At 54.1% G+C, this 25,167-nt stretch overlaps 1 protein-coding gene across 13 annotated transcripts; it reads left to right on the top strand.

Annotated features, from left to right (window-relative positions):
* Nucleotides 1–936: 936 nt before the first annotated feature.
* On the top strand, nt 937–19,381 carry ST6GALNAC6 (ST6 N-acetylgalactosaminide alpha-2,6-sialyltransferase 6). Of its 13 annotated transcripts, XM_047768500.1 has the most exons (9): nt 6,068–6,186; nt 7,282–7,466; nt 8,085–8,146; nt 8,390–8,497; nt 9,410–9,503; nt 11,535–11,714; nt 13,926–14,332; nt 16,585–16,692; nt 17,895–19,381. In XM_047768500.1, exons 2-9 carry the CDS (start codon nt 7,413–7,415, stop codon nt 18,292–18,294), a joined length of 1,413 nt encoding a protein of 470 aa, XP_047624456.1. In that variant the 5' UTR covers nt 6,068–6,186; nt 7,282–7,412; the 3' UTR covers nt 18,295–19,381. The 13 variants fall into 13 exon arrangements, with proteins under 13 accessions (XP_047624467.1, XP_047624457.1, XP_047624462.1 ...); XM_047768501.1 differs by lacking the exon at nt 8,085–8,146 and having other exon boundaries at nt 6,059–6,186; nt 7,282–7,336; XM_047768499.1 differs by lacking the exon at nt 6,068–6,186 and having other exon boundaries at nt 6,251–7,466.
* Nucleotides 19,382–25,167: the final 5,786 nt, after the last annotated feature.

Below are 25,167 nucleotides of genomic sequence, written 5' to 3'. Positions count from 1 at the left end.
TCTGGGTGACCCAGGATGCACCCCCTCCCTCCCGCAGCCTTCTCGGGAGAGGCTGGAGACCTGGCATCTGCCCACAGGCCTGCCTTTTGTGCCCTGCCTCCTCCTCCCCGGTGCCGGGTGGGCCCAGAGGCCTCTGCAGGCGTGGGAGGAGAGCCCTGAGCTGGGGGAAGCCGGGAGCCTGCTGCGGGAGGGAGGAGGCTGGCAGCCAAGCCACAGCTGCCAGCCTGGCAGTGGTGAGTGTGGTGGTGAGTGTCTCTGAACAGGTGTTGGGCAGGGGCAAGGATGGGGTGAAACCTGGTGGGCCGGGAGCGGGGGCTGTTGGTGGGGGAACTTCCGGTCTCAGGGAGGGCTGGGGAGTCAGACCTGCCTCATTCTGGCTCCACTTCCCGCTGTGGGACCTTGGCCGATTAGTGCCTCCCTCCAGGCCTCAGTTTCCTCATCTGTCAAAGGTACTAAAAGGGAGTTCCCCTTGTGGCTAAAATGGTAATGAGCTCAACTAACATTCATGAGGATGCGAGTTCGATCCCTGGCCCTGCTTAGTGGGTTAAGGATCTGGCGTTGCTGTGGCTGTGGCGTAGGCCGACAGCTGGAGCTCCAGTTGGACCCCAACCCTGTGAACTTCCTTATGCCAAGGGGGCATTAAAAAAAGAAAAAAAGTACTAAAGGAGTTCCTGATTCACGGGATTGTGTGAATTTAAAGCGATAACACTGTAGAGTGCCTGTCCCCAAGGCTGGCACTTGATATGTGGCAGCCATCATTTTCTTTCTTTTCTTTGTTTTTTGCTTTTTTAGGATCACACCTGCAGCATGTGGAAGTTCCCAGGCTAGGGGTCCAATTGGAGCTGCAGCTGCCGGCCAACACCACAGCCACAGCAACACTGGATCTTTGAACCCACTGAACGAGGCCAGGGGTCGGATTCTTAACCCACTGAGCCATCACGGGAACTCCCCAGGCACCATTTTCAATGGAGTGACCCTTGCTCTCCTGGCCCTGCTCTCCGTGGTGGTGACAGACAGGTGGGCAGGAAGGTTCCCAACCTCTTTCAGCTGGCTCTGTTCACAGCGTTATCCTCGGGTCCGGGGTCTCCAAGGCCCAGGGTCTACTGGTTTTGCTGGGACTCCAAGTCCACCCCCTCCCAGGAACTTCCTTCTCCTCCTCCTGCTCTGTTTCCCTGGAGATGCTGGCAGCCCTTGGGCCCAGTGCACAGAGGTACCTCTGTCTCGGCCCTGCCCTTGGTTGGGTGGTGTTTATTGCTGGGTTGGCCCAAATATTGTCTTTCTGGACTGGTGATCTGGCACAAGCCTTCTGCCAGCCACTTCCTCCAGGCCGATGAAGATGACTGGGGACGGGTCCTGGGCCTGCTGACCGCTCTCTGGACCCTCTTCTCTGCCCCTGCAGTTCCTGAAGTTTCCAGGAGGTGAGTTGGGGAACAGGAGCCTCCTCCCAGCTCTGAGGAGTTGGAGGGGGGACAGCTTGGTGTGGGCCCCTCTCCGGGCCTCTTTTCCTGTTGTACCCTGGCTCCTTTGCCTCCTCAGCAGGCCTGCTGGGGGCGCATGTATTCCTCCTGAGAACAGAGGGAAAGGCAGTTGAGTCTCATGGCCTGGAGGCATCTTAAGAGGGCTCTCCTCAGAAAGAACTCGGGGATAGGCCAGGAGCTCACACTCAAACTTCATCTAATCAGGCAAGGAAAGAAACCTTGGCTCTTCCAGGCACTGGTGGGCCCCCATGCCCAGTGCCACCTGGGCCAGCCTGACTGTTCCAGCTTCCTTCTCTGAAGAAGCAGGAACTTCCTGGTCCCAGACCCACTGCCCACATGCCTAGTGCCACCTGGGCCAGCCTGACTGTTCCAGCTTCCTTCTCTGAAGAAGCAGGAACTTTCTGGTCCCAGGCCCACTGCCCAGAGGCCCCTGAGGGCTTTTTCCAGTCTCCTGTGGAATCAAAAATCCCACCAGGGCAAAGATTGCCAAAGGGTGGTGTGGGGGGTGTCACACCTAGGACCGCCACTCTGGGGGCAGGTAGGGCTGCAGCTGAGGCCACCCCCCAGACCATAGGGGAGCGACTCCCGGAAGGACCCGCCGCCAGCTCCGGGCAGGGTCGGGATTGGCACAACCTCCCATTCGTGAAGGTTCCGACATGCATATGGGGCATGCCTGGGGCTTTCGGGGGCCAGAAAGGCTTGTGGTTATTCCGCAGACAGGCCCTTGGTGGGGGGGTGTCCCTGTGTCTTCTCTGTGCCTCAGTTTCTCTTTCTGGAAAGCAGGAGTAACGGCCATGCCACGTCACAGGTTATTTTAAGGATTCAGTGAGGTGTGTTTGCAAAGTGCTTATTAGCGCAGGAGAAGGCACCCAACACAGGAGCTGTGGGTTTTCTTATCCTCGTTATTATTATCAAAGTGCCTGTTATTGTTTGGGGGGCCCAGGAAAGGGAAGCCAGTCCCAGAGCAGAACCTTCTGGAGTAAGCCTGGGGCCCAGAAACAGGCCAGGCCTGACAGGGGAGCTCCAGGTTCCGGGTCTAGATTTGATCCAGGACCTGGGTTGTCCCACCCTTTTATTTCCAGAGATCTGGGTCATTGGCCTGGGGCTGGGAGAAGGGCTAGGGACCCAATGCCTCTCACCTGCCTGTGACCAAGCAAAGGGCTCCCCTTCTCTGAGCCCCCAGCAGTCAGGTTCATCAGGCTTCCCACACGACTGCCCTGTCCCCTGCTCTGTGGTTTTCTGTCCTGTGGCCTTAGGCACTTAGGAGGGCCCGGGTGTGGAGGGCGGCGCTGAGGCTCAGGAAGAGGGTGGAGGTGGACACCAGAGGGACAGGAAGCCTCGCAGGCGCCATTGGCCATCTGCACACCACCCCTCTCCACTGCCTCTGTGACCTGGAAGCTGCACTTTGTGGCTCATGACTTTGTTTTTCTTCTTCTTCTTCTTCTTCTTCTTTTGTTTTTTTTTTTGCTTTTTAAGGCCACACCTGCAGCATATGGAAGTTCCCAGCAATGATCAGAGCCACATCATAGCTCACAGCAATGCCAGATCCTTCACCCACTGAGAGAATCCCGGGATCGAACCTGTATCCTCATAGACACTAGTCAGGCTCCTTACTGCTGAGCCACAATGGGAACTTCTGACCTTGGTTTTAATTAAAAGCAAAGTGGTATAAACTTACCAGATCAGTCCACTGCAGACCACCTGGAAGTTTATAAAGCAAAAACAGCACCCACCCTACCCCCATCCACTTTCCAGGGGAAACTGCTACCTGTAGCCCTGCATGGCTTCTTCCAGAAGCCTTTTGCGTGCATTTACGAACATATATGCATAGATAGTGTACAAAAAAAGGAATCACGCTGGGGGGAGTTTCCATTGTGGTGCAGTGGAAGCAATCCGACCAGTATCCATGAGGATGTGGGTTTGACCCCTGGCCTCACTCGGTGGGTCAGGGAATCTGATGTTGCCATGAGCTGTGGAGTAGGTCGCAGATGTGGCTCAGATCCCACATTGCTGTGGCTGTGGCAGAAGCCAGTGGCTACAGCTCTGATTCAACACCTAGCCTGATTCACAGTTCCTAGCCTGGGAACTTCCGTATGCCACAGGTCTTGCCCTAAAAAGCAAAAAAAAAGAAGAAAAAGAAAAAGGAATCGTGCTATATGTGCAGTTCATTTTTTATAAATTAAAAATAAGTTTTTAAATATAAAAACATGGTGTGACCATTATCTTAAAAATTTTGGAAAATACAGCTAAGCCAAAAGAAAACAGCCACCCACAATCTTATCATTCTGGAAATAACTGCTATTTGACACTTTACTTATAATAGGCAAAAGTAGCTTTTTATTTTCATTTGGTTTATCTTCTTCTTCCTTTTTTTTTTTTTTTTTTTTTTTATGTCTGCGCTTACCACATAAGGAAGTTCCCAGGGCCAGGATGGGATCATTTAACCTGCTGCACAGGGCTGGGGATTGAACCCGCACCTCCCCAACAACCCAAGCCACTGCTGTCAGATTCTTTTTTTTTTTTTTCTTTTTATCTTTTTAGAGCCGGCATATGGAAGTTTCCAGGCTAGGGGTCGAATCGTAGCTGTAGCTACCGGCCACAGCCACAGCCACGCCAGATCCAAGCCGAGTCTGCGACCTACACCACAGCTCACAGCAACGATGGATCCTTAACCCACTGAACGAAGCCAGGGATAGAACCCGAGTCCCCATGGATACTAGTCGTGTTGGTTACCACTGAGCCACAAGACGGGAACTCCCCATCTTCTTCCTTCTTTTTTTCACCTTTTTAAATAGTGTGATACACCCTAAAGAAGGCATGCACTATACTTGTAAATTATACTAGTAAACTTGTTAATAAAATGATATAATGAACCGCTTGAACCTACGTCTCAAAGACCAGACTCTTACTATAAATTGCACTCCTTTTATTCTTTCTTCGCATCCCTGCCTCCCTGCAGAGATTACCAAGTTCTCCACGTTTTTGACTTTTGCTTTTAAAACTTCAATCACTCTGATAGGCAAGACCTATCTCCTGTCTCTGGCTACGAGAGGTGGCCTATTGCCTAGCCTATGGTTAAACAGTATATTGTGTAGTTACCTTGGTTTTCCAGAACTTGTCCCTTTCACTTCTTGTGTCTGTAAGATTTAGCCATGTCACTTCCCCTGCTATAGGATATTATTTCACCCTGTGACTGTGTCCTAATGTTAAAAAAAATTCCATTCTCCTTCATAGATATATGAACTATTTCCAGTTTTATATTCTTTTTTTTTTTTTGGTCTTTTTTGAGAGCCGCACCTGTGGCTCATGGAGGTTGTCAGGCTAGGGGTTTAATTGGAGCTGTAGCTGCAGGCCTACGCCAGAGTCCCAGCAACTTGGGATCCAAGCTGTGTCTGCAACCTACACCACAGCTCACGGCAATGCTGGATCCTTAACCCACTGAGTGAGGCCAGGGATTAAACCTGCAACCTCATGGTTCCTAGTTGGATTTGTTTCTGCTGCGCCACAATGGGAACTCCTCCAGTTTTATATTCTTTCGAGCAATGCTGCTATGAACTCTGTTGCATACATTTGCAAGAATTTCTCCAGGGTATACACCCAGGAGCAGAATGCAAAATTTTCCAACTTTGTTTTCCAAAGTGATTATAGAGACGCTTTTTTTATTTTCATTTTTTTGCTTTTTAGGGTCACACTCACGGCATATGGAAGTTCCCAGGCTAGGGGTCCAATCGGAGCTACAGCTGCCGGCCTACCCCAGAGCCACAGCAACGCCAGATCTGAACCACATCTGTGACCTCCACCACAGTTCACAGAAATGCCTGATCCTTAACGCATGAGCGAGGCTAGGGATCGAACTGGCATCCTCATGGTTCCTAGTCAGATTCGTTTCCTCTGCGCCAAGATGGGAACTCCTAGAAATGCATTTTTTTAGACTTGCTTTCTTCACTTACACATCCTGGACAAATCTTCCAGTGCGTGCCTATTGAACTGAATCTTACATTTCAGCAGGGCAGGGTAACCAGGCGTCCAGCGTAGCTACTTATTTTCCACTATGACATAAAATGATGTGATGAAAATCCAGATAATTATAAGAAGTAATGCAACAGTTTAAGTCCTAACCACAGCTGGTGAGGTGGTTCTCCCGATTTTCCGGAGCCCCGGGAAGCGTAACGTGCCAAGGCTGCAGAGCTAGTAGATGGCAGAGCTGAACTTGGACCCCTGAGTTTACCCAGGGTGACTACTGGGTGTCGGGCACTGGAGGCCCCCGGGTAGGGACGCCCCTGAAACTCTGCTGATTCCAAGCGTCCTTACGCTCTGGGACTCAGTTTCTCCATCCCAGTCGTGGCGCCAGTAAACAGAGGTAGAAGTGGGCCTGACCCACACTAAAGGTTCTCCGAGGCCTGTTGTTATTGTCCATACAGGCTGCCCAGAGGCGTAATCGAGGCGCTCCGGTGCCCGGGGACCCGGGGTCGCCTCGCTCACCCACTCCCCGCTTGCACCGTACGGGGGCGGAGCCATCCGCGGCCCCTCAAGGCTCCGCCTGCCTCCCAGGCCTGGGCCCCAGCGGCGAGCGGCGGCGCTAGGACCCGGCGGGCCGGGGCTGCGGCGGGGCCTGGGCGGCCAGAGGAGCACGGACCCCGGCTCTCGGCTCCCGGCGCCACGTGAGGGGGCTCGGGGGCCGCCGGGGGCCGGGCGCTCCCCCGGGGAGGTGAGCGGGCGCCGCGCGGGGGCGGGCAGCGGGAAGGGGGCGCTGTCAGCGCCCCTGGTGTGGGGGGTCGGGAGCCGCTGAGGATGGAGATTGATGCGGGGGCCCCCGGGGCTCCTTTAGACCCACTCACTCTTGGCAACTGCGCCTGGAGATCCTGGTCCTCGCGCCCAAGGGCTGTCGTGGGGTTCGCGGGGCCTCCTGCCGCTGACTTCCCCCTTAGAGCTCGGAGACCCTGCCGCCTTCCTGCCTCCCTTCTCTTCCCAGCTGAGGCTGGAGCTCTGGACTCCCCAGAGTGCTGGAGCTGGGGGGGAGGTCAGGGGAGTCGGTGCGCAGAGGGTGAGTCGCCCCCCTCCCAGGTGGACCCACGGTTTCGGGCCCCCCTCATATGGAAATAGGAGCTCCCCTCCCCCGACTTCGGGGAGCTCTCCTCCCACGCGGCTCATCGGGGTGTCCTGACCCTGCAGGACTCCCTGAGCTAGGAGAAGCAAAGCCCCCAAACAGAGGGCAGGGTGTGGCCCCCACCGGTTAGCCCATGATTCAGCCCCTCGGCGCGCGGCCCACCTTGGGGCCGAGACCACGCTCCTGGCTCAGAGCTCTGGGCTGCAGCCTCCCTAGTCTGAGCAAGTTGCTCCCCAACACGCCTGCTCCCTGGTGCTGGGCCGGGGGCTGGGTGCACAGTCGTGGCCTCTCGTCAGTTCCAGCCCTGAGGGATCCTTGAGGGAGATCTGGTCAGGCTCAACCCTGGGACCAGGAAACAAGGCTCCCCAGCAAGCTCTGGACAGCGCTCTGCTCTCTGAACCTCAGTCTTCTCATCTGTGAAGTGGGGATAAGAGCCCCTACTGTGCAGAATTACCAGGAAGATTCAGTGAGTGGGTGGTGCTTAGCAAGGCCTCGGCCTTCATTGATATTAGAGGGAAGTTTCCCAGCTAGGCATCAGAGGATTGGGGCAAGCTCATGGACAGGCAGGCCTTGAACAATGAATAACCAGAAAACTAACAGTGGCTGGCATTGACGAAGCACTTTCAAACCCTTGCCACATCTGCTTGAAGCCTAACAACTTTGTGAGTTACCTATTCTTATTATTCCATTTCACAGATGAGGAAACTGAGGCTCAGAGAGGTCCCATGGCTTGTCCGAGGCCCCTCAGCCAGTAAGTGGTGGAACCGGGATTCCCACTTGAACTTGAGAAGCTGTACTGATCACGGCCTTCTCAGAGCAGGACTGTGATGGGGCCGACCAAGGGCACAGTGGCCCTGGCTGAGGGCACTGCTCAGGCAAAGGTGGGCAAGTGGGGGCTGGGCCTGGGAACTGGAGTGCTCCTGGTGTGTCTGGAGCTTAGTGAAGGAAAGGGAGTGAGAGGGGAGGCTCAGCTCAGAGAGGCAGCTGGAATGCCAGAGGCGTCCGGGCAGATGGGGGACCCAGGGATTCTGGACGACTTCTGCCCTAAGGGGCTATGAGACCAAGGACACGCCGCACCTCCCTTCTGATGAGCCTCAGTTTCCTGATCTGGACCGCAGGGACCGGACCCGATGAGAATCGCCGATGAAAGTCGCGGGGCCTCCCCGACTGGCTTTGAAGTCTGGCTGCAGCGAAACCTGAAGCAGGGCTTGGAGGCGGTCGCGGGGGGGGGGGGGGGGGGGGGGGGGCGGGGGGGGCCCCAGGAGAGGGGGCGGGGTTAGGCAGTGGGAGGGGCTAGGGCCTAACCAATCAGGAGTGGCGTGGGGGCACCTCCTTTGGCCTGGGGTTCTCCGGCTCTTCCTGGTGACAGAGTAGGAGTAAACAGCTGCTAGGTCAGGGGGCGGAGATAGTGGCGGGAGCTGGGAGGCCTCGGAGGGGAGGACGGAGCTGGGGAGCCCCTGGGCCCCAGTTTCTCCCTCTTGGTGCTCTCCTTCTCTTAGTGGCTTCTGGCCTCGATTCTGCTGGAGGTGGCTGGACACAAGTACTTTCTCCCTTTTGACAGGTGGGGACATTGAGATCTGCAGAGAAGTTGCGCCCTGCGTGGATTGGGGGGGGGGGTCTTTTGGGGAGGGAGGAGCAGAGGTGACCGAGGCCCCTGGGGCTGGGGCAGGAGGGAAGGGCTACCCAAGGCTGCTTGGTCCCCTGAGACACCGCCCCTCCCGCCCCCCCCCCGCCCCCCCGCCTCTGAGGGTGGGGCTGTGATTATAGCCATCGGACAGATGACTCTGAGCCCTTAACCCCCAAGATCTTACTTAATAATGCGCGAAGTCAAAACGAAAAAAAAAACCAACAACGAAGTCCTTCAGTGGTCCTCCTGCATCCATCTCCAGGGCCCTGGAGCACAGTGGAGAATGTGAGTGAGGCCCTGTGCCGCCTGCGCCCTCAGAGAGCTCTCAGCCCATCGGGGAGGTGGCACACGGGACATTCCTGGCCCACCCTAGGCTTGCAGGATGAGTTGCCTGAGCAGGGTACTGGTGGGTGTCCCTGTCAGAGGGACCACTGTATGCGAGACCCAGAAGGGTGTGAGCGCTGAGGAATTTGGGGCCCTACAAGAAATGTTGCTTTATTTCAAAGCCTCGGGAACAAAAAGGCAGGAGTTTCCAATGTGGCTCAACAGGTTAAGAACCCCACGAGTATCCTTGAGGATGCAGGTTCGATCCCTGGCCCCGCTCAGTGGGTTAATGATCTGGCCTTGCCATGAGCTGCAGTGTAGGTCACAGATGTGGCACTGCTGTGGTTGTGGTGTAAGCTGGCAGCTACAGCTCCCATTTGACCCCTAGCCTGGGAATTTCCATCCCCTGGCCTGGGAACTTCCAGCCCCTAGCCTGGGAACTGCCATATGCCACAGGTGGGGCCCTAAAAAAAAAAAAAAAAAAAAAAGGAACAAAACAAAAGGCAAGGTTTACAGTTGGGGTGTGACTAGGGCTCCAGCTGGGTGGGTGGCAGGCCCTCAGCAGAGGAGCCAGCTTTAGGCCTGCAGGCTGCCTTCGAGAGCCTTGGTGTGTGGAGGTCCCTGCTCAGGAGCAGAGTGAGAGAGAACACAGGGCAGGGAGAGAGGCAGGGCTCTGCCGCCACCTGGCTTTGTGACCTCAGGCTGGTTCCTGCCCTTTCTGGGCCACGGCATCTCCATCTGCAAAATGAGCACAGTCCTGAGCCTTGAAGTCATGGGTGGGCAGGAGAGCTGGTGGGGTGGGGAGGGTGTAGCCTAGAACCAGCTGGACCTATGGGATGGCGCTCGGGCCATAACCCCTTCTGTGACTTGCAGGTGTGAGCCCACATCCCTGACCCCTGGGCCCCCTGCAGGACGCTGGCCCCTGCCCCTCAGCAGACGCCGCCGGAGAGAGATGAGTAGCAACAAAGTAAGTCCCCCTTCTTCTTTTTTTTTTTGTCTTTTTGCCTTTTCTAGGGCTGCTTCCCGTGGCATATGGAGGTTCCCAGGCTAGGGGTTGAATCGGAGCTGTAGCCACCAGCCTACGCCAGAGCCACAGCAACACGGGATCCCAGCTGTGTCTGCGACCTACACCACAGCTCACGGCAACACCAGATCCTTAACCCACTGAGCAAGGCCAGAGATGGAGCCCGCAACCTCATGGTTCCTAGTCGGATTCGTTAACCACTGAGCCACAACGGGAACTCCCCCCCTTCATTTCTTGTCCCCATCTCAGCGTCTTATTTTCCTCCACGAAATGGGTTCCTCTGTATCCGCCTCAGACCCAGGCCATCACAATTCTTTCTTCCCTGCGGAGGAGCAGCCGATGCCTGGGAGGCCCTGGTGTGAGCCCTGCTGTGGCCATGGATCTCTGTGGCTTTGGGCAAGCTCCTGCCTTGCTCTGAGCCCATGTCTACCTCTGCCCTCTGAGGCTTGCCTGGTCCATCTGCGGTAAAGGATCAACCGAGTATATGACTGTAGAGTCCTGTGCAGGAGGTGGGGGTGGAGGGGTGGGGGTGCATGGGGGGCTGGGAGAAGGGGCAGTCATCAAAGATGACAGTGTTTCAAGCATCACTTCTGAGGGGGCCAGGGTTCCCCATCATCCACTCATTTATGCTTTCTTGAGCACCTACTATGTGTCTGGCCCTGCACACCCTTTTCCCAGGATCCACTGCACCACAGCTTTGGCACAGGCTGAGTGCCAGGGGGTGGGGTACTGTGGTTGTGTCTGGGTTCAATCCGGAGAAGAAACCACACAGTAATTTGAACAGAGGATGTTTCATGTAAAGAATTCTCAACTATAATCGGGCATCCGAGTAACAAGTCACTGGAACTCTGCAGGATACAGGAATCGCAGATGTAAGGAGCAGCCACTACCCCTCAGGGCTGACATCCAGGCCTTGCTGGAGAGGACACTGTTATGGCCCACTGGATAGCAGAGAACGCACTGTGGTGGGGTGTTCATAAATCCACCCGCCAGGTTACAGGAAAGGCTGTTCACCAGTGATAACTCCCAAGAGGCACTTCAGGCATCATGCAGAATGGCTCCAGGGAGGGGAAGCTTATGTGCTTTGGGTGTTACAGGTGGTTGAGTGTGTCACATGAACTCAACTAGGAGAAGCTGTGATCACAGCAGGAGTCAGAGGCCCACTGCTTCGAAACGGCCTGAGGGGGATGCTGGAGGAAGCTACTGGCCCCTCAGCTCTGGATCATGTACTGGAAAAGCCATGAGCCCTGTAGGAGCAAATGGGCCAGAACCAGGCACAAAGCCCCCAGAAGCAGGCAACAAACGCCTTTCCTTCTGCGATGCCTCTGCAGCGCCCTCTACTGGCAAAGATTATTATGCAGTTGGCGGGCCGGGAAAACCGTGTCCAGGGCCAGATGCATTTTCACAGAGGAGGCAAAAGAGCAAAACTGGACTGAGAAGCAATACATTGATACCCAGCACAGGGGGCCCGGCACAGGGAGCCAGGACTCCCAGGTCCCATCTACCCTTGCAGCCCTTGGGCAAATAAATCCCAGTGGCTGCTCTGGAGATCCCACTCCCCGCCCTTTGCTGCATGTTGGTACACCAGCTACCCACGCATCCCGATTCCTGACCAGAACCTTTCCACGCTGGTTTAAATGAATGACAGGCGTTTCTGGGAGACTGTTTGGGAAAGACCTGGACCCTCTCGTTTGAAGGTCCCACATGTCTCCCAGCATCCTTCCGCACTCCGGGCCCGTCCTGGGAGCTGAGATACAGGGGGGGGATCAAGGCTGACTTTGTCCCCGCCCTCAGAACTCATAGTCTAATTGAGGGGGAGGGCAGTTTCGAATCCAGTGTAATGGGTGCTGTGATGGGTGGTTCTCAGGGGGCTGGAGGAGGCCTTCCTGGAGGAGGTGGTGCCCGGACTGGTCTGGAACGAAGAGCAGGAGCCTGCCGGGCAGCCGGGCCCTCACTGGCCTCTCCCCTCTCCAGGAGCAGCGGTCGGCAGTGTTCGTGATCCTCTTTGCCCTCATCACCATCCTCATCCTCTACAGCTCCAACAGCGCCAGTGAGGTCTTTCATTACGGCTCCCAGCTGGGCCGCACCCGCCGGCCCGTCAACCTCAAGAAATGGAGCATCACCGATGGCTACGTCCCCCTGCTCGGCAACAAGGTAGGGCAGCTGCTTTGGGGAGCTTCCTGGGGGCTGCCTGGTGACCCACCACCCCCGTCGCCCACCATCGCCGCTCCCACCTCCTCCTCTTCCACCTCTTTTCTTTTTTTTTTTTTTCCTTTTCTAGGGCCGCTTCCTGTGGCATATGGAGGGTCCCAGGCCAGGGATCGAATCGGAGCTGTAACCACCAGCCTACACCACAGCCACAGCAACGCGGGATCCGAGCCGCGTCTGCAGCCTACACCACAGCTCACGGCAATGCCGGAGCCTTAACCCACTGAGCGAGGCCAGGGATCGAGCCCGCAACCTCATGGTTCCTAGTCGGATTCGTTAACCACTGCGCCACAATGGGAACTCCTCTGCTTCTTTTCTTACGTCCTCTATCCCTCCTAAAGAAAAGGGTGGACCCCAGGAATCCAGAGCCTTCAGCCCCTTGTTTGCTGTGTGACCTTGGATCAGTACCCCCTTGCTTTCTGGGGCTCAGTACTCTCTAAGGTGTCACCCTTAGTGCTAATGCCCTGTCATCTCCCAAGTCAGAATCCCTTTGGAAAGCTCTCTAGTTTTCACCGATCTCTGTCTCTGTGGGGGGGGGGGGTGGTCTACACAGGGTTTGGGAGCAGGATGCTAGGGTACTTGACCGCACAACAGTAATAGTAACGGCTACCCATTGTCAGTTGCCTGCTGTGTGCTGGGCGCTGTGATCAGCCGTGATCCTCATACCCGGGGATGTGCGGTTGGCCTTATCTCCTTGAAGAGACAGGGAAACCGAGGCTCAGAGAGGTGAAGCCACTTGCCCAAGGCCACACAGCATGGGAGGGGAGGACCCAGGGTATTTCCCCAACACCTGCTGAGTTAGAGCTGTGTAGAGAGGCCAGATGTTTTGCTTCTATTTGCCTTGGGTAGCCACGAAACTCAGACTGTATTGCTGGGGTTCACCCTGCAGGCCTCTGAGCCCTGAGGTTCTCCCTGGAGTCAGGGAGAAAATTATTGGCTTCAGGCATGGGCTCCACCTTCCAGGAAGAGGTCTCCCTGGCCCCCTACCCCCTCACCAACCCTTCTAGATCTCTCAGGGCTTTGTATACTCAGCGTGTAGAGCCTGGAAAGGAGCCTATTAGCAGGTGTTTAGAAACAGATTAACACCTAGTTGAGACTTTTGTCTACGCTAAGGACCCTTGAAAGAGAAATTCAAAAGGCGGAACCGGAACCGGGAGAAAAGGGACAGCTAGAGTGTGGGTGACTTCGAAGAAGGGGATGAGACCGAGCTTGGCTTGTAGCTGTTTCCAGCCTGCTTGGGGGAAGGCGGAAAAGCAGAGCTCAGGAAAGCTGGCCAAGCCAGGTTCAGGGGACCTGTTGCTGGATCCTGGAGTAGGGGCTCAGAGAAGGCTGCCTGGAGCGGGTGGCAGCTGAGCTTAGCCTTGAAGGGTGCGTGGGAATTCCACGGGCAGAAAATAGGCTTCGGACAGCGTGTGGGTCCAACCCCTTCATTTCACCAATGGGAAAACAGGCTCAGGGCAGCTTCCACACCCTTTCCTACTGATGAGGCGGTGTCCCGTGCGTGGGTGATAGGGAAGGATGTCTCCTCTGGGGAGTTGGGCTGAGGCTCCATGGCCACATGGACCTGGGTTCAAATCCTGGCCCTGCACTCCTCGGCTGTGTGACCTTGGGGACATCCTTGCATGCTGTGCTGTCCCGTTCCTTAACTCTGCCCCAGCCAAGCAGCCTTCTTTTGTTTCTTGCTGCACCATGGTCATCCCACTTCAGAGCTTCTGGTTTTGCTCTTTCTCCTACATGAATGCTTTCTCCTCCGAGGTTCCGTTTCATCCTCCAGATGTCAGCTCAGAAAGGTCGCCCTGCGTGACTTTCCTAGAGCAGCCCTTGCTCCTGCCACTCTTGATCCCCTGCCCCTTTTTCATTTCCTTCCTAGCATGTTTAACTTACCAGCGGGTGTTATCATTTACTTGTTCATTGTCTGTCTCCCCATTCGTGAGCTTCGTATAGGCACGAGTGCGGTCTCTTTGGTTCATTGTTCTGTCCCATGTACTTGGCCATTAGCCAGCTTGCTGCGAATACGTGAATGTTGAAGGAACGGGCCTCAGTTTCCCTGTCTTTAAAATGGGCATCATATGCCTGCCTCCTGGAGGCCTGGCTGTATGGAGCACGGAGTCTGGCATTGAGTGATCCTAACAGTGTTGGCTTTCCTTATTCCCCCAGACACTGCCCTCCCGGTGCCACCAGTGTGTGATTGTCACCAGCTCTAGCCACCTGCTGGGCACCAAGCTGGGCCCCGAGATCGAGCGGGCCGAGTGCACGATCCGCATGAATGACGCACCCACCACGGGCTACTCAGCCGATGTGGGCAACAAAACCACCTTTCGCGTGGTGGCCCATTCCAGTGTATTCCGTGTGCTGCGGAAGCCCCAGGAGTTTGTCAACCGGACCCCTGAAACCGTGTTCATCTTCTGGGGTCCCCCGAACAAGATGCAGAAGCCGCAGGGCAGCCTGGTGCGCGTCATCCAGCGGGCAGGCCTGGTCTTCCCCAACCTGGAGGCCTACGCCGTGTCTCTCGGGCGCATGCGCCAGTTTGACGACCTCTTCCGGAGTGAGACAGGCAAGGACAGGTACCAGCCTCCGGCTCGCTCCCCCTGGCCGGCCCTGGCCTCCCTCTCGGCCGGCTCCGCTCAGAGGGCCTGTTGCTCCCGGCATGCACTGCTCTGGGGGTGTGGGCACTTCCGGCCACCTTCTGATCGGGTTTCCTAGGGGACTTCGCTTCAGGTCCAGCTCTTAGCGTGAGTCATTCCCAGCACGCTCTGCGCGGCCACATCTCCCCAAGGAGGGCGTGCCTTGCTCTGGAAGAACAAGGGCTTCCAGCGTGTTCTGCCCTAAGGTTGCACGGTCATTGCTAGTGTCTTTGTAGGCGAGCTCCCCATGCCGCATGGAAAACGTTGACCGTGCTCTGCACATCCTGCTGTAAGCACGCAGTTGCTTCCAGCATGCTCTATTCTAAGAGCATGTGCCGTTCTGACGCATCGCCTTAGAGAAGCTACTCCAGGGCTCTCCCATAGAAATATCATGTGAGCCACATAAGTAATTAAAAGTTTTAGAGTAGCCACGTTTAAGAAGTAAAAAGAGGCGTTCTCGCTGTGACGCAGTAGGTTCAGAATCCAGCTGCAGTGGCTTGGATCACTGCAGAGTGGCGAATTTGATCCTTGGCCTGGTGAAGTGGGTGAAAGGATCTGGCATTGCCTGCAGCTGCAGGTCACAGCTGCAGTTCAAATTCATTACTGGCCTGGGGACTTTCATATGCCTCGGGTGCAGCTATAAAATTTAAAAAAATAAAAGAAAAAGAAATAAGTGATGGAGTTCCTGCTGTGGCAAATGGGATTGGCAGCATCTTGAGAGCACTGGGACATGGGTTCAATTCCCAGCCTGGCACAGTGGGTTAAGGATCTGGTGTTGTCACAGCTGTGCCTTAGGTCTCAACTGTGGCTCAGATCTAATCCCTGGTCCAGGGACTCCATATACTGTGGGGTGGTCAAAAATGGAAAAAAAAAAAAATGAAAGGAATAAGTGAAATTAAATTATATATATATGTATATTCATACATATATATATATTTAAATCTTTTTAGGGTCGCACCTGCAGCATGTGAAAGTTCCTAGGCTAGGGGTCAAATGGGAGCTGCAGCTGCCCGCCACAGCCACAATCACAGCAATGCCATATCCGACCTGTGTCTGTGACTTAACACTGCAGCTCACAGCAATGCCAGATCCTTAACCCACTGCGTGAGGCTGGGGCTCAAACCCATGTCCTCATAGATACTAGTCAGATTCTTAACCCACTAAGCCACCATGGGAACTCCAAATTTAATATATTTTTATTTAACCTAATATGTCCCACATAGAGATCCATATATTGTTTGATTTCTATTTATTTATTTATTTTATTTATTTATTTTTGTCTTTTTGCTATTTCTTGGGCCGCTCCCGCGGCATATGGAGGTTCCAAGGCTAGGGGTCGAATTGGAGCTGTAGCCACCGGCCTACGCCAGAGCCACAGCAACGTGGGATCCGAGCGGCATCTGCAACCTACACCACAGCTCACGGCAACACCGGATCATTAACCCACTGAGCAAGGGCAGGGACCGAACCCGCAACCTCACGGTTCCTAGTCGGATTCGTTAACCACTGTGCCATGATGGGAACTCCTGATTTCTACCTAAATATTTTTAATTTTTTTGAGCTATTGTATATAGCATTTAAATTTTTTTGTTTCTAATTATTCATTGCTAGTAGATAGAAATATGATTGATTTTTGTGTGTTGACCTTATATCCTGTAGTCCTGCTAAATTTACTTATTAGTTCTAGGAGATTTTTGTAGATTCTTTGGGATTTTCTCTGCAAATGGTCATAGCGAAAAGATATCGAAATAAGCAGTTTCGATTTTTCCTTTCCAATCTATATGCCTCTTATTTCTTTTTCTTGCCTTATTGCACTGGCCATAAATCTCCCCTTAGGAGTTTGTGCTTAGTGTGTACACAGCGGCTTCCACCTACCATGCTCTGTGGTCCTGGTCACTCCCAGCGTGCCCAAGAGGGACCAGTCTTCCCACGAGTTAATTCCCAGCATGCCCTCTTCCTATTCTTTTCCTCAAAGGACCCCTTTCCACATTCATCATCTCTGTCCAGACAAGCACTCTGCCAGCTTGCCTGTGCTCCCACGGCAGGGTGGTCAGGGGGTAATTTAAGTGGGGGGGAGGGCCCCATGATTGGGTGGGGGTTGTTCTGGGAAATTCCGTGCGGGCTCACCCTTCCTCCCTGCCTGCCTCACCCCTGCCTGCCTGGCCCCTCATCGTGACCCCCTCTGCCCCCAGGGAAAAGTCCCATTCGTGGTTGAGCACAGGCTGGTTCACCATGGTGATTGCGGTGGAGTTGTGTGACCACGTGCACGTCTATGGCATGGTCCCCCCCGACTACTGCAGGTGAGCATCCCCACGGTGGTGCCCAGCCACTGGCCACAGGGTGAGCTGGGGTCCTGGAAACCTTGGCTGAGGTGCCTTCGAGGGCCTCTATTTTCTGGCCTGTGAACCTCTTTGCAGAAATCTAGGATCTTTGGAACTACCTCAGGGGCCTCTGTCCCATAAACCAGCATCTAGTATATTAATAATAACTATTTTTATTATTACTATATGAAAAGCCCAGTAGGTGACAGCTATTTTTTTTACTGAGTGCTGACCATGTATCAAGCCTGGCTTTTTTTTTTTTTTTTCTTTGCTTTTTAGGGCCACACCTATGACACATGGAGGCCCCCAGGCTAAGGGTTGAATCGGAGCTGCAGCTGTTGGTCTACGCCACAGCCACAGCAATGCGGGATCCAAAGCACACTGTGACCTACACCACAGTTCACGGCAACGCCGGATCCTTAACCCACTGAACAAGGTCAGGGATTGAACCTACATCCTCATGGATACTAGTCGGATTCATTTCTGCTGTGCCACAACGAGAACTCCCCAAGCGTGGCTTTTTATTATCTTATTTATGCCTTATAGTGATCCTAAGGAAAAGGTGCACTATTCTGTCCATTTCACAGATGAGAAAAACTATGAAGGGGGAGGAGGAGGTTTTGTGAGCAGCCTCAGTTCCCATAAACAGTAAGGGGTGGGGGCCAGGCTCCAGAACCTACAGTCCTTACCACTCACCCCACAGTGCCACCCTCTTGGGGAAAGGATGTTTCTACTGCATTAAAAAAAAAAAAAAATTGGAGTTCCTGTTGTGGCTCAGCGAGTTAACCCGATATAGTCTCCATGAGGATGTGGGTTTGATCCCTGGCCTCACTCAGTGAGTTAAGGATCTGGCATTGCCACAAGCTTTGGCGTAGGTCACAGAGGCGGCTCAGATCCAGGGTGGCTGTGGCTGTGGTGTAGGCCTGCAGCCATAGCTCCAATTTGACCCCTAGCCCAGGAACTTCCATATGCCACAGGTGCGGCCCTAAAAAGAAAAAAAAAAATTGAGGGTCCCACAGCGCGTCTACCCTACACCCATTTCACAGATGGGGAAACTGAGTTTCTGGGAGGGGCAGGGATTTCCCCCACTGAGGCCCTACAGCAGGTCAGGGGCTGGAAAGGGCAGGGTCCTACCCTTGTCCACCTTGCCCTTATGGCCCCATCTGCTCTGCCCCAGCCAGCGGCCACGACTACAGCACATGCCCTACCACTACTATGAGCCCAAGGGGCCGGACGAGTGTGTCACCTACATCCAGAACGAGCACAGCCGCAAGGGCAACCACCACCGCTTCATCACGGAGAAGAGGGTCTTCTCGTCCTGGGCCCAGCTGTACGGGATCACCTTCTCCCACCCCTCCTGGACCTAGGCCACCCCGACATGGGACTCTCATAGGGGACACAGGAGCAGGGGTCTCCGCCCAGCCGCTCGACCGAGGGCCATCTCCTGCCCAATCAAGGCTGGCCGGAGTGTCTTCTGGCCAATCAGGCCAGAAGAGGGTGTATCCTCCAGCCATTCAGCGCCTGGGGGGACCTCTGGGCCAATCAGGGATTTGGGCTTCTATGTGGTTAATCAGGTGTTGAGGGTATTTCTTGTCCAGTCAGGGTCTGAGCAGAGTCAATCAGGGTATTTCTGAGTAATCTGAGGCTGAGGTCATGTCCTTTCCCATGAGGCCTTGGTTCAGAGCCCCAGGATGGACCCCAGATCACGTCCTGTTGGTTGGGACAGTGGGGTCTTGTCCCAAGGAGCTGGGAACCTTGTGTTGTCCCCTCACTTCCCAGAGCCAGAAAGAGGTTGCATGGGGGTGGGAGCTGTCTGGAGGCCAGGCTGGGGCATTTGGGGGTTGGGGGTGGGTCCCAGGAGTGGGAGGCTGGTGTCGGGTCTTGGCTCTGCCTTGAGTGACCTTGGACGAACCCTCTCGGGGCATTGTTCTGTCTGTGTCAGGTCCGAGAACCCTCCCACCTTCCTCAGCAACCACCTTGGGCCTGTCCTCCTGGGTCTGCCTTCCGTTAAGCCTGGACTCCTCCAGCCACACCCTTTGCTGGGGTGCTCAGCTCCCTGAGAGTCTGGGGTTCTCTTTCCCTCCTCCTCCTGGAAACTTGAAGGTATTTTTACACAAGCTCCCTCAGGCTTTGGGACTTTGAAAGGAAAGGATAAACCTTTGGCGGTTTTCTTAGCCCCGCTGTCCAGCTGCCATTAGCTTGGCTCTTAAAGAGCCAGGCCCCCTTTTCTGCCATCCAGCAGTGAGGTTTTCCACCTGTTTCAGGAGCTTTGGGGGCTGAGAAAGGGGGGATCCCAGCCCAACTGAGATTTCCTGCAGCCCTTTTGTCTTCAGCTGCTGGGGCCTCCCCCTCGCTGGGCCTGGGAAGGCTCAAGGGGACTGGGAGCTGTCACCTGGGTTCTGTCCCCTCACTCTACACCAGGCACTTTATTGCTGGGCCTCAGTGGGGTGGATTTCCCCACGCTGCTCTTCTGGAGTCTCGAAGGAAAGACTGGAGGGCTTCCTGGTGGAGGCCGTGGAATGGGAGGGGTCAGGTGGAGGAGGAGGAGGCCAGCAATGAGCCATTGCACATTGGGGCCCAGGTTGGGGCGCGGGGGGGGGGATGTTGGCCACTACCCTAACCTTGGTTTTGTAATGATTTGTACAGGAATAAACACACCTAAGCTCTGGCTCCGTTTCCTGTGTCTGGGCTGGACAGGCCTGGGCTTCGGGCCTTCCAGGTGGGGAGGGGTGGCCAGCTTTGTCAGCCAGCCAGTGAGTCATACCTTCTATAGCTGGGGTGGAGACCTGGTAGCTCTGGGGGCTGGGTGTCGGGGGCTGGGGTGAGGGCGGGGGCGTGGGTTTCTGGAACCAAGCCCACCTGGCTCTTCCAGTCCAGCCTCCCCGGTCTGTGTGACCTTGAGCAAGTCACTTCCCCTCTCAGAGCCCCAATTCCCTTTTGGCTGAAAGGAGACACTGCTCCCAAGGAGCCCGGGATTGAGGGAGGAGGCCCCAGGACAGGTTCAGGGCAGTAAGGGCCACAAAGAACCACACAATGTGCCGTGAGTGTGGCTCTGGAGGAGGTGACATTCTTCCCAGGAAGAGTCCTGCAAAGGTTTGGGGGCAAGAGCTTCTGGCAGGAAGAGAAGGGAGATGGGAGAGGCTGTCATCGCTGTCACAGAAGCAGCTGTGGGGGACAGGATGGAGGAGGCCAGAGCAGCGGGTTGAGGGGGAAAGGCAGGTGGCGGGGTCAGAGGTTGGCTGTGGGCCGAGAGGTGCTGAAGGCACCGCAGCCAAAGTGCAGGCCCCAGCAGGAGGGAGTGAGCAGCCCTGGGCCGGGTGTGGTGAGTCGCGGGTGCCTCATCGCCGCCTGCAGCCTTTCAGCAAAACGGCTCAGTTTACCCCAGGTTGGCAGGAGGAAGGGGGTCGTGACTCTGGGAGATTACACCCTGTTTAGGCAGATAAGGTGCCCCTGGGAGCAGAGGCCTAACAAAGAAGGACTGTGAGACACGGGCAGGCAGCCTGCTGGGGACAGGAAAGAGCTCTCCTGGGCACTGGGCCAGCAGGATGGGGGCCGCGGAACTGGCCGGCGGGAATGGCCCCTGCTTTTGTCTCAGTTCACGTGGACACTTGCTCAGCAGGCAGCCACGTGCCGGGCGCTGTGTCAGGTGCAACGGATGCGGGAAGGGATGTTGGGTGGGAAGAAGGGGCCCAGAGGAGTTCCTGTTGTGGCTCAGTGGTTAATGAGTCTGACTAGGAACCATGAGGTTGCGGGTTCCATCCCTGGCCTTGCTCAGTGGGTTAAAGATCTGGCATTGCCGTGAGCTGTGGTGTAGGTTGCAGACGCGGCTCGGATCCCGCGTTGCTGTGGCTGTGGTGTTAGGCTGGTGGCTACAGCTCCGATTCGACCCCTAGCCTAGCACGTGTGGCCCTAGAAAAAGACAGAAAAAAGAAGGGGCCCAGAGCCTCGCTGGGTAAGGAGGCTGCAGAAGGAGGGAACAGTGGAAGATGAGACTGCTTGGGGCCAGGTGGTCCAAGGCGGGGCCAAGCCTCGATCCTTCCTGCTTGGAGAGGCTGTCCTGGCTCAGATGGCAGCCAGCAGCCGGGTGGGCAGCAGGAGGCCAGGAGGCTGCAGAGTCCAGGCCCGGGGCAACGAGACACAGTAATGGTGGCGGTAAGCGTGTCCGAGAGAGGGGACTCCTTGCAAAGTCATCACGTGGGGAGCCTGAGGCCCTGCCTGGGAGGGGAAGGTGAGAATACGACACACTTCCGGCCCCACGCAAAGGCTTCTGGGAATCTGGGTCCTGGCAGAGCCTTTTCCGGGGAGTTTCTCCCAGAATGCTTGGTTCTTCTGTTTTCCCACGGCGGGCGGGCGGGCAGCATGAAGAAGGGAGTCAAGAGTGGTTTGCTGGGGGTGGACCCTGGGCAAGCTCCGTTCAGCATCAGCAGATAAGACTTTGATGGAGGATGGAGAGGGCAAGAGGCCTCGTCCTCAACCACACATGCTCTCACTGCCTCAGATGGGACCCGTCATCATGGCCAGCTTTGCTCTGAAACGCCACTGTGACCAGGACCAAACCCACCTCCTAGATTGGGGTTCAGAGCCCTCCGGTACCCCTGTCACCCATTTACCCCTCCCTGGGGGAGGAGGCATCTCCCACCAGCTGCAAATCCCACGTGTGTTTCCCTAAGCCCCACTCCAGCTATTTCCCATGGATGCTCAGTGGTCCGGTCAGGCCCGCCTGGGGCAGCCCCACATGGGAGCCCCATGTGCTGGACAGGTGGGTCCAGCCGTGAACCTCAGAGAGTCGCTGCCCCGATTGTATGCCCCAGTGTTGGTTCCTTGGAATTATTTTTTAACCAGAATATTTTAAAAAATGTTTTTTAAAAATTGGTTGCATTTTGTGTGATTACATTTTAGGTGTTTTTTTAATATTTAAAAATAACTTGAACCATACAAACACTGGATGATAGAAATCTAGAGCATCACCCAGTCCTATTTCCCGTTAACAGTCTAAGGTATAATCTTCCAGATTTTTCTTCCATGTACTTTTTTCCTTTCCCATCCTCTCTTCCTTCCTTCCTTTCTCCTTCCCTGCTTCTGGCCTGCCTTCCTCTTTATCTTCCTGTCTTCTTTCTTTCTTTAGATTATAGCTAGGGGAAAAAAAAATCCTGAAGCTGTAATATCCCAGTGTTGGTGGAAAATCCGTCAGTCATAAACAAAGGAAATAATTACAACAAGTTCTTGAGGAGTCCCGCTGAGGCACAACAGGATCAGCAGAGTCTCTGCAGTGCCGGGGACATGGGTTCGATCCCCAGCCCGACACAGTGAGTTCAGGAATCCTGCCTTGCCGCTGCTGCGGCATAGGTCAAAACTGTGGCTCAGATCTGATCCCTGGCCCGGGAACTCCATATGCTGCAAGGCAGCCAGAAAAGAAGCAAAACGAGTACTTGAAATATTATTCAGTTTTTGAGTTAAAAATCTATTTTGTTATTGTAATAAAAACATGAGATTTACCACTTACCAGGTTTTAAGTGTATAGTTTAGTCGTGTTAAATATATTTACATCGTTGTGAAGCGGATCCCCAGAACGTTTTCATCTTGCCTATCTGAAACTCTCTACCTAATAAACAGCAGCTCCAAATTCCCCTTCCCCTCGGGCCCTCGTAACCATCATTCTACTTTCTGTTTCTGTGAATTTGACTGCTTTAGATTCTTTGCATAACTAGAATTATACACTACTTATCTTTTTGTGACTGGCTTATTTCACTTAGCAACACATCTTCGAGGACATTATGTTGCAGTCGTTTTGTCTGTAAAGTAATAGATGCTTGTTGTATTAAAAAAACAAAACAAAACAAAACACACACACACACAAGAAGACTTGAAGTCAGAAGTGTGAAAGTCCCACCTCTACCCAGGGGATGCTGTGTCCACACTGGATCTCTCGGTTCTGCTTTATTTCATCAACATTAAGATACCATTGTTTTGTTTTGTTTTGTTTTGTCTTTTTGTCTTTTTAGGGCTGCACCTGTGGCATATGGAGGTTCCCAGGCTAGGGGTCGAATCGGAGCTGTTGCTGCCGGCCTATGTCACAGCCACAGCAACACGGGATCCAAGCCGTGTCTGTGACCTACACCACAGCTTACAGCAATGCCGGATCCTTAATCCACTGTGCGAGGCCAGGGATCGAACCCACAACCTCATGGTTCCTAATCAGATTTTGTTCCGATGTGCCACGATGGGAACTCCAGGATTTCATTTTTTTTTTAAAGATTTTTTATATTTTTTTCCATTATAGTTGATTTACAGTGTTCTGTCAATTTCTGTTACACAGCAAAGTGACCTAGTCATACATCCTATTCTTTTTCCTCATTATCCTCCATCAGGCTCCATCACAAGTGACTAGATATAGTTCCTTGTGCTGTACAGCAGGATCTCATTGCTTATTCTCTCCAAATACAAGAGTTTGCATCTGTCAACCCCAGACTCCCAGTCCATCCCACTCCCTCCCCTTCCCCCTTGGCAACCACCAGTCCGTTCTCTAAGTCCATGAGTTTCTTTTCTGTGGAAAGGTTCATTTGTGCCATATATTAGGTTCCACATATAAGTGATATCATTTGGTGTTTGTCTTTCTCTTTCTGACTTACTTCACTTAGTATGAGAGTCTCTAGTTCCATGCATGTTGCTGCAAATGGCATTATTTTGTTCTTTTTATGGCTGAGTAGTATTCCATTGTGTGTATATATCACATCTTCTTAATCCATTCATCTGCTGATGGACATTTGGGTTGTTTCCATGTCTTGGTCACTGTGAACTGTGCTGTAATGAACATACGGATGCATGTGTCTTTTTCAAGGAGAGTTTTGTCCAGATATGTGCCCAAGAGTGGGATTGCTGGGTCATATGGTAGTTCTGTATTTAGGTTTCTGAGGTACCTCCATACTGTTTTCCATAGTGGTTTTATCAGTTTACATTCCCACCACACTGTCAGAAAATTTCTAAGGCAGATCCTTTGACGTACTACTCACCCGCATCCCCACAGATGGGGAAACTAAAATCCCAACGATGAGAACCTTGTCTGGTGTCACAGGTGGCAGAGCTGGGAGCAGATCCAGGTCTCCTGATGTCCAGGCTGCTGTTGCTAAGAAACCACCCATCTAAGCTGGTCTCACCCTCTTGCTTAAACACCTTCTGTGGCTCCCTAGTGCCTACAAGACAAATTCCAAATTCAACCCACTCCACCATCTGGAGCTGCTGCCTTCAATGTCTTGATGTGATCTAGTGGTCAGGTGCATGAATGTTTTTGTTTTTGTTTTTGTTTTTTTGGTTTTGTTTTTGGCGGTGCCTGCGGCATGCAGAAGTTCCCAGGCCAGACGTTCCATCAGATTCGAGCCACAGCAGTGACAACTCCGAGTCCTCAACCTCTAGGCCATCAGGGAACTCCAAGTGCATGAGTTCGGAAACTGCATGGTCCTAGGCTCTCATCTCTGTCCTGCTACATCACTGAACAGCTACTGCTATGTCCTGGTCTTGTGCAGAATGCTGGGTAAATACATCACCTTCTACCTGGGAACCTCAGGCAAGTTCTTTTATAGCTGTGACCCTCACTTTCCTTCTCGGCGTTTAATGACTAACAGACATAGTCTGAGTCCAGTGCTCTGCCCAGCTTCTGGTGCCAGTGAGTCTCAGTAATTGGAGCTATTCTTTTCATCAGGATTGTCATTCCCCCATCTGGGTACCCACAGCCTTTTCATGGGGGCAGGGCTGCTTTTTTTTTTTTTTTTGCTTTTTAGGGCTGCACGGGTGGCATATGGAAGTTCCTAGGCTAGGGGTCAAATCAGAGCAACAGCTAAAGGCATAAGCCACAGCTACACCAATAAAGGATCCGAGCCTCATCTGTGACCTACACCCAAGCTCATGGCAACACCAGATCCTTATCCCACTGAGCAAGGCCAGGGATTGAACCTGCATCCTCATGGATACTAGTCGGATTTGTTTCTGCTGCACCACAACGGGAACTCCAGGGCTGGTTTTTATCATCTTCTACACAATCACCATCTGGGAGATGGATATGTGGGTAATCTCTGGGGTCCTGAGGGGTTTCAGGCCCAGAGGATCTTTTGGGGCCTCTTTCAACAGAGAAGGAGGAGTTCCAGGTGGCTCTTGGCCTCAAAGCCTCTGGGCAGGATCTGAGGAGGGGCTGGGGGACTATCTGGCCAGCACAGTCCCCAGAATCCATGCCTCAGTCACCCTCTGTCTGGTTCTGGCCTCTCTCTGCCACCAACTTGCTGTGGGTGGGATTTTGTGCAAAGAGCCTCAGTCCTCCCCCCACCCCAGACTCCCCCACCCCCGGCCACTGTCCCTGGTCCCGGCCCCCTGGAGTGATGTGGGCACAGTGGAGGTAATGCAGGAATGAAAAACCCTCCGGAAAAACTGTGAAGGAGCCGCGCGCCTGCAGGCACAGCCACCTGG

Source organism: Phacochoerus africanus, chromosome 2, assembly GCF_016906955.1.
Source record: "Phacochoerus africanus isolate WHEZ1 chromosome 2, ROS_Pafr_v1, whole genome shotgun sequence".
Taxonomy (NCBI): domain Eukaryota; kingdom Metazoa; phylum Chordata; class Mammalia; order Artiodactyla; family Suidae; genus Phacochoerus; species Phacochoerus africanus.
This window is presented reverse-complemented; position numbering and strand designations above follow the sequence as displayed.